Source organism: Stegastes partitus, unplaced genomic scaffold (genome assembly GCF_000690725.1).
Source record: "Stegastes partitus isolate 25-593 unplaced genomic scaffold, Stegastes_partitus-1.0.2 Scaffold192, whole genome shotgun sequence".
Classification (NCBI taxonomy): Eukaryota; Metazoa; Chordata; class Actinopteri; family Pomacentridae; genus Stegastes; species Stegastes partitus.
In genome coordinates this window covers 300,597-320,118 of record NW_007577923.1, presented here as the reverse complement: position 1 = coordinate 320,118, position 19,522 = coordinate 300,597, and the positions used below count along the sequence as shown (strand labels likewise).

At 40.3% G+C, this 19,522-nt stretch overlaps 2 protein-coding genes across 2 annotated transcripts in view; one reads left to right on the top strand and one right to left on the bottom strand.

Annotated features, from left to right (window-relative positions):
- Positions 1-501: 501 nt before the first annotated feature.
- Positions 502-3,302, bottom strand: LOC103356311 (ubiquitin-conjugating enzyme E2 D4). Its single transcript, XM_008280413.1, has 7 exons — positions 3,159-3,302; positions 2,420-2,483; positions 2,227-2,258; positions 1,918-1,995; positions 1,634-1,739; positions 957-1,050; positions 502-867 (listed from the first exon to the last, which is right to left on the bottom strand). The coding sequence occupies exons 1-7, from the start codon at positions 3,180-3,182 to the stop codon at positions 822-824; spliced, it is 444 nt and encodes a 147-aa protein (XP_008278635.1). The 5' UTR covers positions 3,183-3,302; the 3' UTR covers positions 502-821.
- A 4,670-nt stretch (positions 3,303-7,972) lies between these two features.
- Positions 7,973-19,522, top strand: part of LOC103356310 (regulator of G protein signaling 7) — a 51,190-nt gene continuing 39,640 nt past the window's right edge. Inside the window, exon 1 of the mRNA XM_008280412.1 lies at positions 7,973-8,050. Coding sequence (XP_008278634.1) covers positions 7,973-8,050 — 78 coding nt within the window. The remainder of the gene's footprint in view (positions 8,051-19,522) is intronic.

Genomic DNA, 19,522 nt, shown 5'->3' with positions numbered 1-19,522 from the left:
AGCATGTTGTGAAAACAGCAATTGTAACATATTGTAATGCTAGCTGGGATAGCGAGCTTTTAATTCTCAAAAGTAGACAAAAGCTGCTCTATTGTGTGCCTACATGTATCGTGCATATAGTGACTGTGCTGCAGCCAGCTGAGGTGAAGATAATGGGTGGTCTAATTTCAATTTACAGAACACCGCTTCTCATTTTCATTTCATTGCTACTACAAGACACTATAATAGCCACTATCCACATGAATAACCATTGAGCAAATGGGCCTGAATTAAATCTAACACAAACATGAATATTAAGTTGTCCATGAGAGAAACTGCCTTTGAAAAAAAAAAAAAAAAAAGACTTGGCCTGTAAAAAGTAAAGACTGCCACCTAGTGGTCACATACATGATGGAATTACACTCATTTTTTGTTGCTGTGTGCACTGAACCAGACATTTTCCAGCAAAGATATTTCACAAATTCAGCTTACTAATAAGTATGACCAAGAAACAATTGCAAGTCACTTTTTGCTTAATGCTTTTAATGCAAAATAATGAAAAATAAATTCAGTATAGGCTTGTACAATAGAAATCTCTTAAAAGAAAAATACAATCATTCCAGCTCACCGCATCTAATAATAATAATAATGATAATAATAATGCCAATTTAAGGGAAAAAAATAAAACAAATTGTAAAAACAGTTAAGTCAAGTAAAGTCTGAGTAGAGAAAGTGCTTCAAGCGTATCAAACACCTCAACCAGTGTGGATAAAGCAGTTGAACAGTACTGTCATATTCTGAGGTGTTCAGGGATGCATCGTCGTTGCTCAAATGCTAATCTTTCACATTGCATATCGCTGGGTCCATTCTCTGGCTACTTTGTCGTACCTAAAGAAAATAAAAGAAAAAAGAAAATCCGATTAAAAAAAGCTTTTGTTTTATCCACATGTCAAAAAATCTTTGGCTTCCGTACTCACTTTTGTCTGTCTGATTTGTAGATGTGTGCGATGTCGGGGACGAGCGGATCATCTGGATTTGGGTCACATAGCAAGGAGCATATGGATAGTAAAACTGGGAACAAAAGACCAAACATCAGTATGCAAATAGGTTTCTAATTGTACAAATGTATCCGCTGAATACAAATGAACGACCTTTATATCAAAATCTTGTTAGTTCAGGTCCTTACAAAAAGTGTATTTGCAGCCATTGCTTTCATCACGGATATTTAAACAACACCCCACCGCCTCCCATCCATGTTTGCTCCACCAATTATACAGTACAAAACATGCAATTTCACAATTTTGTGATGAAAGTACACAGGATGCAGAGGTTCATTTTTTTTGGATAATCAACCCTGAAAATCCTATTAGCTGTGTTCCTAGAGGCTAGAAATCATTGACTTGGAAGAATCCAGGTTTGGTGACAGGATGGGGGATTGCTTTACCAAAGGGCCCTCACTCTGTCTGACATAATGCTCTGTAGCCATATCTGAAAAACCCTTACATGTCATGTTTTGCTCCAACATCATAATTTACTGTTATTCCAAATAACACGTAAAAAAATCACTTTTAAGTAAATCTCTGGTACAATCCAGACCCTACATTCTGCTGCTGTAGTGTACTACTCAATTCTACACAATGTAGATGTTACTTACCTTTCGATACTGTAAGTGCAGGTGACCACTGCGACCTCAAGATGTCCAGGCAAATGCTACCATTGCTGTTTATGTTTGGGTGATAGATTTTCGTCGTAAAGGCAACCTGTAAAACAATTGGTAACAGAACACAATGTAAAGGTGGTTGGATTTCTGTCACAGGACACAAAAACACCATAGATGTCTGAGTAGGGCTGTATGAATCCATCACTTGCTCTATAAAAGGCAGAAAATATAACAAGGTGATGTACTTCTAAGCAAATCAGTCTCAAAACTAATCTCACCTTAGGTGGTTTAAAGGGATAGTCAGTGGGGAAATGGACAGAAAGGAAGAACACCCCTCCGTGATATGGGCTCTCAGTCTGAAATGAAAGGAGTAAATTATTGTTAAAATACGACTAATAGTTGTGTCTCAATAATACCATGGGTTTCAGTGAATAGCAGTGGGATGGAGTGTGCCAGTGTGTGCTGTCCATAAAGAAGAGAAAGGGGCTGTAAAGTCAACATAAAACACTATTGTGTAAGGATCCAGAAGCAGCTTGGTTTAAAAAAAAAAAAAAAAAATCCAGGAAACTAATCTAGAAAAAACTCACCGGTCCCGTGATGGTAGCTTGCCAGTGAAACACTAAAGGAAACAGAGATAAAGACATAATATGTGATAACAGTAGTAAGGATCAGGCCTACACTACGACACAGTTACAAGGGCATAGCAATGCTAATTTGAGTGGCAGATTTAGGGAGTAAAATCGAAGAAAATCAGATGACATTAGACATTCCCACACTTACAGTCGTCTCCTACAGGTCCAGCTGAACAAGAAGCTGGAGGGTCCTTCTGTAAGTCAGTCAACTCCTGTGCAAATAAACACAAAAATGAAGAGTTTGACGGCGCCTCGCATAAAAGGCAAAAAGATAGGGTTAAATTTTGTTAAATCGTCATCGAATTTTCCGCCAAAACGGAGGAAAACTAAAACAAATTGAACAGCAACCAGAAACAAAACTTAAAGTGCTTTGTCACTGCTAGTTTTCTAGGCCATTTAGCTAGTAGCGAAGTTAGCTTTAGGTGTGGATTCAGGTTTGTTGACAAAGCTCCAGTCCATTTGTAGTACTGTACAACACATCAGATGTTGTCACGGGATTAATTCCATAGTTGTTAATGGTATTTACGCGGTTCACGACCTTTCTAAGACCGCCACAAGGAGACAACATCCAGCATACCGTCACAGAAAACGAGGCTAAAGAAAAATGCTAGTTAATAAAAAAGTTCAAGTGCTTAGCTAGCTGGATTCCGTGTAAAGACATCGCCACTGGCATAAATAACTCACTAACAGTAAAAGCTGTGTCATAAATGATTTATTTTGCGATAAGAAAACGAATACAAAACGCCGATACGGGTATCAATCGGCCAGTTACGTTAGCAAACATGCTACTACTTCATGACTGACTCGCTAACGTTACATCGACATTTCCGCATCGCTCCAACCTGTTCAGTACATCAAATAAATTAAGAAACGACGGATATTCTCACCTTCTGTATTCTTTTCAAGGCCATGGCAAGTCTTTCAGAGAGGTTAGGAGGAGCTACGGTGCTAACTTTGACAGCTGTCAGCTACAACTACGCTTACTTTGTGCCGACTCGGTGATATTTGTTTTTGACAAACTGATTACTTCTTTTGTTTCCGCGTTTTTGTTCGACGACGAAGAATGGAGCGGTGCATTGTGGGAGATGGAGTCTACTGTTAAGCCACTTAAAGGGACCGTTCATCCTAAAATCTGGGCACAGCTCATCATGTGACGAATTTTGTGAATTGTAAGGTTTATACATATGGTTTTAAAAAGGAGGCTACAGTAAGAAAACAAGGATTATGTTCAGTTATTTTATTTTGACCTGCCACCTTTTTGCATCCTTTAAATATATGTGCATACAACCCAAGCTTTCTATTTCTTAGTGTAGTGTATGATACTTCCAGAGCAATTTACCCACCATTCAGTAGCATTTTACAGCTGTGCATTATCTTTTATATGCAGTTCACAGTTGAATTTGACAGAATTGGTTGGATATTAACTCGCCCATGACCCTCTATTCATTGCATTTTCAGCATTAGAGACAGTAATGATCTATGCTGTGAGCTGCTCTAATCCCACTACTATGAATGAGGTCTGACCTTTGAAGAAAACATGGTGTTTGAAACGGGCATATCTGACTATGTAATATTCACTAATGATATGTTCATATCTGACATCCTTGTGTTTAAAACTGTACAATAAAATGTTAAGGTTGCATTGATTAACACAGGATTGTTGGACGGCATGATCAGGTTCGTGACTTACTAAAAACAGGGCATGGTAAGTTGTTGTTTTTTAAAATTATGATTATACCTTTCCAACACAAAGGCTAAAATAACACCTAAAACATGATGTCAAAAGAACAAAATTATTGATTTAATGTATTAGAAAAGTTAATGTTCATAAAAAAAGGTGAGCTACTGTATATTACAGCAAGAGACAGGAGAGCAATAAATGGGATCAAATTTAATCGAGTAAATAAAAGTGCTGCAGAGAATATAATCAATCAAAGGCCCAAGAGATTAGAGCCTGTAATTTGGAAGCAGCTAAAGTTGGGGTGCATTTAGGACACTCAGGGAGCTGGTTCATTCCGTGTTCAGCACATTATCTAAATCCAGCGTGGTGTTTACTTTTGACTCCAGGCACTCCTTGCTGACTGCTTCCTAAAGATCTAAAGGGGTTTATATTTTTGTTGAGCATATCAAAGATGTATTTTGGCTGTAAGCCACTGAGTGATTTATAAGCTAATATCACCACTTTGATATCTGTTCTATAACTAACTGGAGGCCAGTGTAAAGATGTAAGAATTGTTCTTGCAGCAGCAGCAGCATCCTGAATGGGTCTGCCGAGGTCTGGTGCTCTGTTGGGAGAAGCAAAGAAGGGACCGTTGTTATATGCACCCTGCTGAGATGAAGGCATGAATGAGTTTCTGTAGCTCTTCTGTAGACATGAAAGTTGTAGTTGTTGCTATTTGTGGATGATAAAAAGGTGATGCAACTATTGCCTTCATGTAAGTGCCTTATAACAACAACACTTCCAACTCTGATTTAAGTCCTATATTCAAGTTACATGCATGAAGTGAGATTAGGGGTAATTTGGAGGATTAAAAGAACAGGCCTGAAAGTAGCATATAAAGGGTTTAAAAATAGAGGCCCAAGTACTGAACAGTGGGTAAATCTGGGTGTGATAGGATTTGCTCAGTTTCATTACGAGCAAACGCCAATGCCCTGTCCTCTGTACAACCCACACCAAATGAAGATTACAGCAGACAGCCATACATCTTATTCCAGCCTGTCAGAACTATTTTATGGTCATTTGTATCAAAGGCTGCATTAGTTTCCTGAAGCACAGCCTAGTATTTTTCCTGAATCGCTCAAAAGACAATTTTCATTTAGTTCCTTTATCAGTCTTAAACCAGTCAAGTTGTAATTGAAATTATAATGAAAAACTTGTTTTACTTTTATGACCCAGCTGTTAAGCCGAATAGAATGTACTGGAACTTCTCAAAGTGTATATTTATCATGAAAACAGACAGAGTCCGTGCTTTTTAGGAAGAATTAATGGAAACTGGACAGCCGACTGATATGAGTGACCCATTTGCAGCACGGTCTTAAAAAAAAAAAAAAATCTATAGTGCACAAACAGATGATAAGGGCACAAAGAAAGTAATGCAACGATAAGATGAAATACGGACGTCAGCTGACTCAATATCACCCGAGGTCGAAACATCCATTTCTGTTTGGCTTAGTAACGCGTTATCTTTACAAAGTTGTTATGGCAGCACATCCACAATGGTTATTCTGTGGCTCACAGGGAAACAGCGGCTGGACTGCATGTTTGGCCAACCTTGTAGACAGCCGGAGTCCTGAGACAGCAAAGGGGAAGGGAGCACAGAAGACAGATACTACAGTACATAGGGAGAAGGGGCACATCTGCCATCTTTCAGGCCTGAACTGTTCCGTACCTCAGAGCCACGGACCGGAGCAAATTGAGAGATTTTGTACTTATTTATTCATTTATCTGAACAGCATTCGGTGCACTGAGCCACAGAAGTTCATTGCTTATTTACATCATTTTCTTACATTTGCTGTCAGTGTTGGACACAGATTGGGGAAAACTATAGATTTCGAGTGAAATAGCTGAAAATCTTATTTGATTATGAAGTTAAAAAAACTTTTTTTTATTTTTACTGCCATTCATCAGCTAAATGAAATAAGTCAGTTTCTTTGGGATTATATTTCTGTTCAGTGATCACTCAATAATGCATCACTTTGGCCTTGATGTTCTTTCATTGTTAATTTACCATACAAAAGGAAATGTTTTGACAAGATCTGTTTTGTGTTTGATAAGCAATTTCTTATTGATTTTTTTTTTTGACTGCATGCATTTTCATATTTAACATTTAATTATGAGAGTTAACCACATTTTCAAAAAAAAAGCTGTCCCATGGTAATTATACCAACTGATTGTGAATGATGTTGTTTTAGGTCAAACAGAAGCCATGTTGCTTACATGAAAACAACATCACGGAGGATGTTAGCCTCTATTCTTTGCTTTTAAAGACTATAAGTATAAAAGCTCAGGGTTAAATCATCACATACGATTGGATTGTTGATATGTATAGAAATGTGATATTTAAGGGTTTTATTTAGTGCACAGTGATGCATCATGCATGTAGGTGGACCCACATGAGTACATTTATTTTCTAATATACTGAATTCTTGAACTTTTGCTAAATTAAGCCCAAAGACTATCCCATCACGTCCAACTGCGACAACAGCTACAAGAGAATTTCTTTTCCTCGCACACACACACACAAATGGACAATAAAACCCATGCTTTTGTGTCCCTTGTTGACCTTTGGAGAAGATGGCAATTGTTAAAAAAAATACGCCTATTCTGCAGATCTATTCTATCTTGACCCAGCTTTCAGATCGAGCAATATCACCGCAGTGCATAGCGGTGCAATTTGAGCAGGAAAAATAGCAGTATGTCTCCAAAACGGGTTGTAATTTATTCCTCACACGCGATTGGTCACAGATCGATGCGCGCTCACGGTGGCTCCGAGGTGGCGCGCCCGTGCTTCTGAGCATCGTTTGGAGAAAGCGGAGAGGAGAGACTGAGACGGAGAGAGAGCCGTGCAACAACCAAGTGTCCGCCGAATGTCTGCCTCCTCCCGCTGCCAATGAATACCCCTCGCATTCCTATGTCTGCCAGTTGACATACCGAACAGCGACGGACCAGGCTTTCCACCCCTGCGAGGATTCAGGAGTCCTATAGCGGGCTGCGTGTTTTTTCAGGTAAGCAACCACCACCACCACCCCCCTTCCTTCCCTTCCCCTCCTTCTCCTCCTTCTCCTCCGGTGACCGATGTCGCTGTGTTTTCTGTGTATTTACGCGTGATTGAAAGAGGAGGCAGAAAAAGACGAGAACTGACGTTTTTTTTTTTTTTTGCGGTAGCTGTCCAAGGTGCTGAAACGGGCAGTGGCTCTGTGGTGAGAAAAACACAGTGTAGTAGAGCGAACGGCCTCATGTTAAGAGCAGGTTACATGACTTCGCTGTTTGAATGCTATAAGCTATTTAGTGTTGCAGACTAAAAAAAAAAAAAAAAACCTCCCAAGGATGTCGTGTGGGTGTCGTACGGAGGAAAGATGAAACTGCATGCGATTACATTTGCACAGTCTTGCACATTTTCTCACCATGGCTGCTCATTGCCCGAGTGGATGTATCCAAGCTGCATTGTAGAGAACCTGCTTGGACGTTGTGTTGTTATATTTTTTTTAAATACTGCATTCACCGGCTGTCAGGGTCTATTGCAAATCTCAGGATGCATCCATAGCAGGTGTGTAGTGTGTCTAGAACCCACCGATGTAAACAAGGTTGATTCAGACACTGATGCACAATGAAGAAACATGAGAGTGACAGCAGAGTCAAGGTACCTATCACTGTTTTTCAAGTTGAACTTTTGCCCCATTCACTGCTAATTTGCATCAAAGGAGCAACCTCTACCTTGTGCAAAATCAACTCCCTTTCTTTCTTTTTAAAAAAAATGCCCTTGTCAAGACCTTGTGAAATGTGAACAAGTGTGGCTGGAGCTCATCTGCACATCTGCTCTGTTAGAAATGTCAAATATGCCAAAAACATGATGCACGCAGATCGCAAATTGTTGGCGAAGGTAACATTTGGGCTTTATTGTTCTTCTGACGGACCAAAATATCCATTCTGTCCACAACAGGAGCACCTGACATTTCCTGTGGCAGATTTACTCACTGGATCATGGCACAGACCAACAGCAGTGGGCAGGGCACCAATGGGGTAGCGGATGAGTCCCCCAACATGATAGTGTACAGAAAGGTAAGGCAGATGCTATTTTTAGTCTGTGTGTGTGTGTGTGTGTTGGAGTGAGTGTGTGTGCCGCTCTTGCATCAATTCACTTGACGATGAGCTGTGCGATGGAAATTGCTAATACTAATGGCAAGACAGTGTTCTTGCGCCATGCTTGATTTAGGGTTGTAATGCTACATTGACTTGATGAGAGCATGCAGAGAACATGCAATTTTTCTCTCTTGCAACATACATGACATGCAATGTAGAATGCTTAAACATGTGCACACACACACATACATATACACACCCACTCTCAGTGTCACACCCTGACATGCATGCACACATTTCCCAGTTTAACCATCAGCTTTTATTGCTAACATGTTGGGGGATGGTTTTTAAACCGTTGTTCATTGCGCTGTTAGCAGTGTATTTCTGCATAAGAGAATTAGGAAAAGGGTAGGGAGTGAAATGGCCCACTGCTGAGGCACCTTAATCCAGTCCTGCTCTAATATTAAACAGATTAATGAAATAATGATGTGCCAGGAAGATAATATTTATTTACTTTGAGACTTGGGATCCAATTATAGTTTCTTCCAGAAACTTTAACTCGCATAGTTTAAAATCATGCAAAGTTATGTTCACTGTGCCTTGTGTGTATTGATTTAATTGCAACCTTTTCATCTCTTGGGACAAACAACAGTAAAGCTAAATTTAAGATAAACCCACAAATAAGCCATTTAGAAAATTGCTTTTGCTAGGAGAGGATTCTGCTCCCTGGTGGCACTGCTGTTTGTCTAACAGTTTGGATTTTTTTTTTTTCTGATCTGTTTGAGTGTCAAGCAAACAAAAGCCAACGTTCAATAAGTGCAGCTGGATTCTAGCTTGTAGTGATCTGCAAATTTATTAAACATCAACAATGGTTGTGTGTACATAAACATGTCACTGGTTATTTCACTTCACCCTCAGATAGACCAATGAAGTGATCATATTCTTATCTTACTTGTGGATGAGTCAAGCATTGAGCGAATATCTTCATTTCATTCTCTTCACCCATCAGCAAACGCTCCTATTCTATCAGCGACAGCTTCTGCACACCAGGAAGAGGATACGCTTAGCATGATATCATAGATTGACGGTCTTTTATAGCGCTCACAGCGTGTTCGGCAATATTACTGCCAGTGTGGGACAAGACTTGCTGCAAGTGTGGTGATATTTGTAGCAGAGAAGGAGCGCTTGCTATTTCATGAGTCACAATTTTTTTTAGGATCTTCCCAAAGCAACGTGACAGACTCTGGGAATTAGATTGTTCATTAAAGTTGGTCAAATATTGAGGGTAATTCAAGAGAAGGAGTTATTCAACTAATTTGCTCGGCTTTATTTGTGGAGACAGTGAAGGAAGTTGGTTATTGAATTTCATTTTGACGCGCTACACTATCAAAATATGCAAAACCATGGAAAACTGGTTGCATCCTGTATAAGTGCATCAAATATTGACTTGAGGTCTTTCTAGCTATTCAATTACATGCGATGTCTCTTCCGTTCTCCTGCTATTGATCTCAAAGTACTGCTCTTTCAATTATACTATGAAGGATCTGTAACCAAGTATGCAAATAAGCAAAGCCTCTGTGTTTACTTTGCAGCTTTTACCATCAGCAAACCAAATGTCATTGCTTTATTTTTATTTTTATTTCTTCATAATAGGAAGGGAAAGAAGGATTTTAGACTCACATTAATCTGCTCCTTAAATGTTCGAGCACATTAATATCTTAGTCATAGACGTTCCTCACTTCTTAGCACTTGACCACACATGGCCACAGCTTGGCTCTGTACACTGGCTGACCTAGATACGCTGCAGAATGAAAGAACTTGGTGAAGGCAACAAGGATGAAATCATGTTTCTGGAGTGGGTTTTAACTCAAACTGCAGTTGGAGGAGCACCGCCTGTAGACATGTGGATACCGCCAGGATGAGCAGGTGCCTCAAATGCTTTTCAGATGGAGATGGCTTTGGCAGAGGTGTTGCAACCCACATTGACTGGGCCACACTAAGATGTGCAGAATTCTCAAGTGGAAAACATGCTTTTATGCTCTGTTTTGCTGCTGAGACCTCTTGCACATCAAAATCATAAATACACAATAGCAACGCCGTATAAAAATGTTGATAGTGAGCAACTGGCTGCATCTACTCGATAGCTGACGGTGCGCTAGTAGTATATAGTAGTGGAAGGATTATGTAATATTAGCAGAGGGAGTTTTATGGTTGAGGGCAGCAGATAGTGGTTTGATAGTCTTTCCACAGGGAGCATAACTATATCCTTTCACTCTCTCGGTCTGTCTTTGTCTCTGGCCCGTCCACCCCTCCCCTGCTGTCATTAACTACTAATGAAAATGGATGGGTGAGCTGAGGTGTTGACCTGCTTGTCGTGGAGATGTGCGCAGAGATGTCTGTTTTCTTCAAGGACACGAGTCCCTTTGCTTGAATGCACGGATGATGTGCAGAAGATGCAAATGCACAAGTGCACGCACAGCATTTAAACAATAACATGTGCGGAAAGACGTGCACACTTTGTGATAAACTGACTTGTTGGCGACAGTCGCTGGATGAAAATTTCATCATCCGCTTTACAAATCCAAAGAAGATGACGAGTAACATGCGAGAGCTTCTCCAGTTTATCAAGAAATGTCGACGTAATATTTAATGCATGGATTCGATAGATGAGCGCCGCATGTCTGATGGTGTCGATCATTACTTATTAGATAAAACCCTTATTTTTGATGTCTTGCCGTTCACACGATGTCAGGCACGTATCTTCAAGTGTACCACAGCGTACTCCATATGTGCATTTTTTTTTTTTTTTGCTCACATGTGTGCACCATAAATAATGCCGTGATGCATGTGTGAGCATGTGTGTGTGCTGTATGTAGGGCAAATGTTGCTAAGAGAGAGTCCTGAATTTTTTATGCAATCCTAAAACAGCTCTGGTTCATATCCACTCAGCATGAGGAGGGAACATCTTCTCTCAGCAGCCAGCGCGTTTGTGATTGTGTTTCTGTACAAATATGTACGGGTCTGTGCGCGAGCATATGCGTGTGCCATTTGCAATTAGGCGAGTGGTAAGCAAGAAAACAGCAGTGATATAAAACGATTAGAATTAGAGTACAACATACATGACACGTCGTTTTGGCTGTTCTCCAATTGCAAGTTTTCTGTCCTGCAAGAAAGAATGTAATATATTTTTTTCTTTCTTTCTTTTTTTTCTTCTCCTACCACACAATATTTGCAGAGCCTTTCAATTAGTACAGCAAAAATATTCTTCTTTCTCACTTGTTTGGCTACAAATGTAATAATTTACAATCCACAAGTCATAAAATTTCAATCGCAGCTTTACTTCTAAGAGAACGTCGGCAAAAAAAAAGAACAGTTAATGTCACTTGAATCCAGACGAGAATTCAAATGAGCTGACATGCTTTACAACGATGGCCGAGTCTCTATTTTCAGTGTGAAAAATATGATTTTCAGGACTCTTTCAGGAAGATTAAATAAATTGTTAAGATTACACTTTAGTATTTTTGCAGTAAATTGGAGTGTGATCTTCCTCTGTGGTGTAGTATCTGACAGCTGAGGCACCAGCCCACTCTTATTTACATCTTAGCTGCCGATGGGTATCCAGTAATTGTTCTTTCAGGAGTCAGTTTGGCTTCTATCTCTATGTGGAGCCATTAATCCTATACTGTAGGTTTATTGTTTTATCTGTTCTATAGCTTTTCTCCCACTGAGCTGGTGCAACGCTGCTATTTTTAAAAAAATCTTTAGTCAGTACAAGGGAGTACTATTTTACATTTACAGCGCGCTGCTTACATAAATAAAGGTTAGTACTGTGCATTTTGAAGTAATTGGTCCTTGGTGACACTTGGTCTTTTCTGAAAATGACAGTGATGCCAAAAGAGTGTACGAGTCTGCAGGTCTTATTGTTCCCACACATTTCACCACTTTACAGTAGAATATGTAAATGAACTAAGTGCAGGTATTTATGACCGAGCAAGAGCAGCATATTCATCCCTACATGAAGTGTAATTACTGACTTTTAGACCTAAACACGAGTGAAAAAAGAAAAAGTGAGTCTCTGATGAGTATATGCTTCAGACCATCGTCATTCAGCAGAATCATGCTGTTGATTTCACATTATATTAGCATATACAACATGACATGTCACGGTCTTAACTATGACTACCGTGTAGTCTGCTGTGTGACAACTACCATTACCAACTGCCAAATAATCCAGCTGCACATTTCTGTTTTTAGATCACTGTCAGCCTGAAATAGTTTCCGCATATAACATACAATAGGAACGACAGCCTGAGCGTAATAATAGTCAAGGGTCAAGTCACAATTATTATGAACATTTCTTCACAAGCTTTCCCTTCTACAACGTTGGCATTCTCTCTGTGCTTTCAGCTTCAGGGATTTCTGCGCTTCACACTTTTTTAAAAAAAGAAGATGTTGATGCCGCAGTGTGAGATATGAACCATTCCCCCCGTCAGTGAGACTCAGTAATGAAGTAATGAACAAACAGAAATAACAAATAGGGCAAAGGTATTAGTGCATGCTATTGATTTGTCAATTGATTAAGTGGTTGTGTACAAGAGATCATTTTGCAAGAACAAGACATTCCCTCTCCTCTCCAACACAGCAGTAATACAGTATTGTTTGATGATGCAGAACGGCAGTCATTATTAACCCTCTAGGAGCTTGGTCACTGTTTTAATTTTACTGATGCCTTGAATCTTTCAAAATGGCATCAGATCTGTCCTGGGAGATACAAGCAAGCAACTGATGCGTGTGTTTAATGCTGTAATTCCAGATGATATCATAGATCATCAAAAAGCAAGATGTAAATCGCATTTACAGCCTTTTGCAACAACTTAGAGACCTCAGGTGGGGCTAATAGTCAGATTGCTGTCTCAGACCGCGACACATTCAACAGAGATCTTCTCACTGGAGAGCACATTTCAATTTCAGCCTAATCTGCATCTGTTAAACCTACCCTATACCAGCCTGCCCTGTTATCAATACAATTTCCCAACCGTCCTACGTTGTTCATGAGTCATAAAGCAGAGGGAACGGAATACATTTTCAGCTTTTTCACAGTTAAGAGCCAGATTGAAGGGTTCTTGTACTGCCTGTCTCCCTCAGTCTGCAATCAGAAGATCACTAAGACCGGGAGAAAAAGAGAAGAGGGGGGTGAGGTGGGATGATCTATAATTGCCAGATCAGAGAGAAATCTTTGTGTGTGAAGTAGGGCTCTTTGTATGTCAGCTTGGCAGCCAGGCGATATCTCTTCCTGTGTATGAAAACATGCATGTTCTTTTTTGCACACACTGTTGAGGGAAAGTGTGGGAGTTTGGCAGGCACTGTTGGTTGGAAAATTGGCATTTATGGCTTTGTGCATTGCAAACTAATCCATTTTTCCTGTATTTGCTGACGTCAGTGCATAAACGCCAATTAGAAAGGGTGGTGACACGGAGCTACAGGCGACCGTAGTGCAAGCCTGATATCTCATCACGCTACGGGAGGTTAAGTTAATCCACTTGGCCTTTAACGCGGCGCCGAAAAACTATCAAAATGAATTGTCAGATTTTCAGCATTACGGCTTCTATCATCGGTGACGCACTCTTCCGCTGGAAAACATAACCGAATCACAGCTTGAAATGGTGATATTTCATCAAAATCCTATTATTCTGTCTCATTCTGTCACATTTATTCATGTCTCATTCAAAATAAACCGTTAGCTCTAATCGCATTCTTTCAAAAACAATGAAAATCTGTGCTCCTTGGCCCAACTGTGAAGCCACTGGTGACTCAGCTGCGACTCACAGTCACGTGACAAAAAATTCTGAAACTTTCCAGCTGAACTGGACTGAACTGCAGACTGTGCTCGCAGAGAGCAGATGGGATACAAGTATGGAAACACATTTAAAATGCAAGTAGTAAAATATCTAATTATATGTAGTCACAGTTTTCCCCCCAAAACACCTGTGGACACAAAATGTTCCATCTTGTAAAATATACAACCAAAGAAAATAAACTTTTTTTCCTCTTGTTTTATGATTTATGGCATTATAACTGCACCATATTGCACAGAACACATGATGAGTTCTCTGTAGTTCTTGTCATGGTTGTGCTGTTCTCATAGAGATCACAGACTTTACATTACTGTGAAAAATTAGTCATCAGACATCAAACATCCAGAAACTACTTGGTGTTCAGAAGGTTTAAGAAACAATCTAAAAATGCCATAAACAAGCAGAAAGAAAGACGTACAGAAATGATGCCAAAGCCTTTAAAGGGACAATCTGCAGCTGTTTGTAGAAAATTATATTCATTGAATATGCAAATACTTTGGGGGGAAAATGCAATGCTTCATGTATTAGCCTATAGTTTCATCAGCCACTAAAAAGGACTCCTGCCTTTAGTGCCCCTCTGTGGTGGTAGCAAAAATGAGACTATGGCACACACAGACGCCACAGTGCAAACCACAAACCATGCATATTGAACATATCTGTAAAACATTTACAGAGCTGAGCTACTTTTTTGTTATTTGTGTGAGAAACTGGGGCAGGTACAGGAAGAGTTTTAGTGTGAAGTCAGTTCTACATCCTTTACAGTTTGGATGCTAAACTTCTAGCTAATCATCTTCTGAGTGTAGCTTTATGTGGAAAAGACAGTAAAGAGAGTGGCGTCAATGTTCTTATCTAATTCATGGCAAGACAGACAGTGCTTGTTGTAGACTCCCTCTCCTGGCATTGATCAAACACCTTAAAACTCACTTCTGGTCATCAAAAAAAATAAAAAATCAAATGTTTCTTTTCTGTTATGTCTTAAAATAGCACATGTGTAACTGTACATCGCTGCCTCATTTAGAAGTAGAATTCCTTCTTTCTTCATCCACCCCTTGTTGTAGCTCAAGCACACCTGCTCGACTTTGCATCGTACAACTACTGCACAATCTTAAGTTGTAATGTTGGAGTAATTCAGCCATGAAACCAGAAACTGATTCTGAAGAGGAACAACATAAGTAAAGCCCTACTCCGCAACTTGACGATATCAGTTCCTTTGGTTTGTTTACATATGCAACCCTGACATTCTCCATCCACGTCTTTGCTTTACACTGCAGGAACTTTGCCTTAAACCTTTGAGCGTGTTCACTAACTGCCCCAGCAGAGTCTTTGTCAGGGCCACCTTTGGTAGAGAAAACAGTACCGACTGCAGGTTAGGGACTTCTGAGTGGCCACAAAAAAATGCAGAGTGGCTCTCGACGCTGATTGGTTAAACGTTGAGAGGATAACAAGCTCCACTTTTTGCACCCTCTCCATGTCTTTGTTGAGAAGCGGAATTATCAACTCAAACATCAACCATGAGCGATGAAAAATCCAACGTACAGGCTGACGTAATCTGCTACGTGCTCACAGAATTGGAGTTGCTACGATTTGTTGTTGTTTTGGTGCGCTCTGAGTTAAAGTTGTGGTCGAATGGAAACAGAAAGATTGAAAGGTCCTGTTGTTTCACCTCTTCCTTCAGTGGAACGCTCCCTTTTCAAGGCAGAAATGTTTCGTCATGGCACTGACTGCTTATTTGGCTCATGATATGTCTTCCAGCATATCAAAAATCCCCATATGTACATGTGAACGAGGTAAAATAAATTGATTTTCAGCGGTGGGGCCTTTAAAGTATGGTTCATTTTAGGTAACCTCGCTAAAGGCTCTGAATGATCCTGTGTGTCTCGCATCAAAGGCATCTCGCACGACCATCCAAATGCGATTATTTCCTGCGTTTGTGCTAAATGTTACCCTGGAACATGAAGTCTTAATGCATATAAATGACACAATAAATATGATCAAAATCACAAATTGTAAAATATAATTTGGTACATAAAATGAAAAAAAAAAACGTGCAGCTTGATGTGAAGTGATGGTTTCGGGAGCTCTGTGAAGACAGTGAACTGATACTTAGGCTTTTCTTGCTCTAAGCTCTTCTCTGTGTGTATGTCTGCCACAGCTGGAGTCTTTAGTCCTGTCTGTTAGGGTTATATAACGGTCTAAGGAAGCTTGGGCACCAAGATAGAAGCTGACTCAGGCATTGCCTCTGTCTGGTCATTTAATTCCAGCACAACATTTAGCAAAAAAAGATTAAAGGAGGCCAGAGTTGAGAATGAATCTTCTGCCATCTCTAGTGATGGTCTTAATGAGGACAGAAATGCTAAGTTTTGGACTAAAACTGACAGAGGGGCAGTTTTATCTGAATTCTCTGCTGCGTTTTCTCTACATTAACCCCGCGCTGGCTCTGTACATCTGTCTGAAACATCTACGAGTGCTTGTTCTCTCTTTGTTGAACGCTCTCTCTCCATCGCTACAAACGCCATCTGCATCCAAACTGTGTCCATGCTCGCAGTCTCTGCTTCTAATGCACTCCTCGGCCGTTTCTGCTGAAGGCTTGCTCCTTCCCACACACCGTCTACAATGTATAAATTCCCACTTGCCTGCTTGTCTCTATGTCTTGTTGTATTAGACGTCGTGTCTGTTTATTGTGGAAACTTGGCATCCTGGCTGCTTCTCATTTTTCAGCTTCATACCTCTCAAATATCTTAACTTCAAGTTGCATATAGTGTACAGTAAGTGATTCCTTGTCGTATGCTTTCTTTCTTGCCATCAGACAGGTCAGTCTAGTACTGCTGTGTTTTTTGCAATGTAGATACAACTTTGGTGGTGAAGAATCCTTTCTTTTCCTAAATCAGACATCAGATCCATTATGTGAGATATGAACTATGACACTCGCAGCTAATTTCCCTAAACTGCTGTTTTTGTAAATGTCAGTGCGTCTCAAATCTTTTCATTACATCAGTAAAGCGCTCTACAAAATGCAAGTGAAATAATTGGAGGTACGCCATTCTCCAAAACATCCTCTGTATAGTTCACCGCGGCCCCAAATAATTGGCAAAGCTAAAATCATATTTGCACGTCGAGAGCCTTCAAAAGTAAACAGAAATAAGAAATCTTGTTATCTTCTCTGCAGAGCATTTCATGCATTACCTCCCTTCTCTGCTGTGTACTCTGGCGGCTCGGAGCAAAAAAAAAATGTAGCTTTTCTGCAAAATATCCTTCCACTTCTCTCTGCGTCTGTGTCGACTTGTGAAAAACATTTCTCTCGGTCCCAACTTTTTCATCCCAGTTTCCATCACTGTCTGTCTCTCGCTCTGGTGTTCACACTTTGCCCTCTCATTTCTGTCTCTTTTATTCCCCTCTCTCCCCCTCTCGCTCCCCTCCTCCCGCTCCCATGCCCTCTTTTGTTCAGTTTCAGGTCTTTGATGTTTCTCATATACTCCCAATATCAAACTAACTTTCTCCCTTTGTCTGGCTCTCGCTGTCCCTGACACACATTTGCACTCTCACCCCCACCACCACTAAAACATCCATCCACCTCTGCCTCCCTGTCCCCTCCTCTCACATCCCTCGCCTCCCTTTGAAGTCATCAGAGCCCTAGTCAGAGCCCATGCCACTCCAGTCAGCTTTTATCCTCGCACAGAGAGACAGAGAGGAATGTATTTAGACTTTGCTGGAGCACAGTCATCTCTCCTCCTGTGTGAAATGATTCACTCGTGACTCACAGCTTTATTGGGGACTCTCTCTAAACAAACAACCATTGGATGTGGCATTTTCCATCCAAATTGACTAGAACTGTAACTGAGAGTGCCGGCATGATTGTCCCCCTGCAGCTCGGTGCCCCTCTCAACAATGAGGTGTCGTTCTCCCAGAAGCAATCGTGTCTCAGTGATTAGCCTGCCATGACTGAGCGCCAATGTGCAAATCCAATACGGGCGGAATAATAAAAGTCAAACAACAATTGTTCCAAAGGGTACATTTTCATACGTTTGAGATGTACGTTTTCATTTGCCAAGTAGACTGAGACACACCTTTGTCTAAAACTGTGCTCATCCGAGCTCATCAGACACACATGCACATTCCTAGCTCGCAGGTTGTAGTGTGATGAGCGGTTTCCACCTGCAACCTACTGAGGCTCACAGCTTCACACCATTAGTTCAGCTTAGCAAGCACAGCCATCCGCAGCACTGCCTAGTCTTTAAACCTTAGGCGCCATCTTGACTCAGCCTGCTGCCGCTTCTTTCTTTTTTCTGTGTGCCTTTCACTGCCAAATGTAGCAAAAATAATGATTTCCAGTCATAAACAAACTGCTTGCAACTACGGCGCGAGTTTCTGAGCTACTTTGGCGATAACACAAGTGTCCTTATGTCAAAAACAAATGTTTCAGCAGCTACGATCTGATAATCAAGCCAGCAAGTGTTGCATTATGACAACTGATACCATTAGTATAGAGTTAAGGTGGGAATTTTTGTTATATTTAAATGCAGGGAGCTAAGAAACTGTGCTGTGAAAGCAAACACTAAGCAGCCATTTCCAGATACTTTAACACCTGGAGGTGCAAATATGAGGAGCGAAATAGGATCTGGGTAGAAGAAGGTTCATTAAATTATTGCAAAGTATGTTTTTGTCTTAGTCATGCATTTATTGGATATAAACAAGATGGTTTGTCACTTTATTCTGAACTAATCAGATATAGCTGGCAATGGAACTGCATATTAATATAGTCCAAACACTTGATGATGGTGATATGGTTCTGTATGGCTCCATGGAGGATTGTTTTGTTCTGTAGGTCTGTATTAACTGAAATATCTAAAACACTACTGGATGGACTGCCATGAGATTGTATGCAGAAATGTATATTCTCTATATGATCAATTGTCATTTTATACAAACTTTTTTGTTTTGTAGGTGCTTTGGTTTATGACCAAATACCTACATAACTTGTGACATCTTACTTATTTAACCCTTACAAACTGTTTCGGGTCAAATTTGATCCGTTTTGACATTTGACAGCAGCAAAAATACCCTAAACGTCATTCTTTTACCCTGAAATTTGCTGACTTTCCCAAAAGGGACCCAAAATACAGAAAAATTGAAATTTTTTAAACATTTCATACTTTTGTACAGATGTTTAAAATTTTGTACACTGATGCTGTTTCAGGTCACATTTGACCCGAATCCAGTGAGATGGATTGTAGATCTACCAGTGTGGGTCAAATTAAGGAAAATGGGGGTTTTAGGGAATCTTGAAACTGTGAAAATGTACAGGCCATGTTTTATGTATATTTTTTTTATTGACATTTATGAATGTGACATCAGCTATTTAGACATTCTTACTAGATTTGGGGGCTGCAAGGTGGAGCAGTGGTTAGCATTGTCGCCTCACAAGAAGGTTGCCGGTTCGTGTCCCAGTGAGGACACCCGAGATTTCTCTGCATGGAGTTTGCATGTTCTCCCTGTGCAGCGTGTGTTCTCTCTGGATTCTCCGGCTTCCTCCCACAGTCCAAAAACATGCTGAGGTTAATTGTTGATTCTAAATTGTCTGTAGGTGTGAATGTGAGTG

What these genes read in the sequence shown, in the direction of transcription:
- LOC103356311 (XM_008280413.1), bottom strand. Translation starts at nt 3,182, where the DNA reads ATGGCCTTGAAAAGAATACAGAAG. An exon ending in AAGCTACCATCACGGGACCG is followed by an intron (nt 1,996 to 2,226) that starts GTGAGTTTTTTC and finishes CTTTCATTTCAG; the next exon opens with ACTGAGAGCCCATATCACGG. An exon ending in TACAAATCAGACAGACAAAA is followed by an intron (nt 868 to 956) that starts GTGAGTACGGAA and finishes TATTTTCTTTAG; the next exon opens with GTACGACAAAGTAGCCAGAG.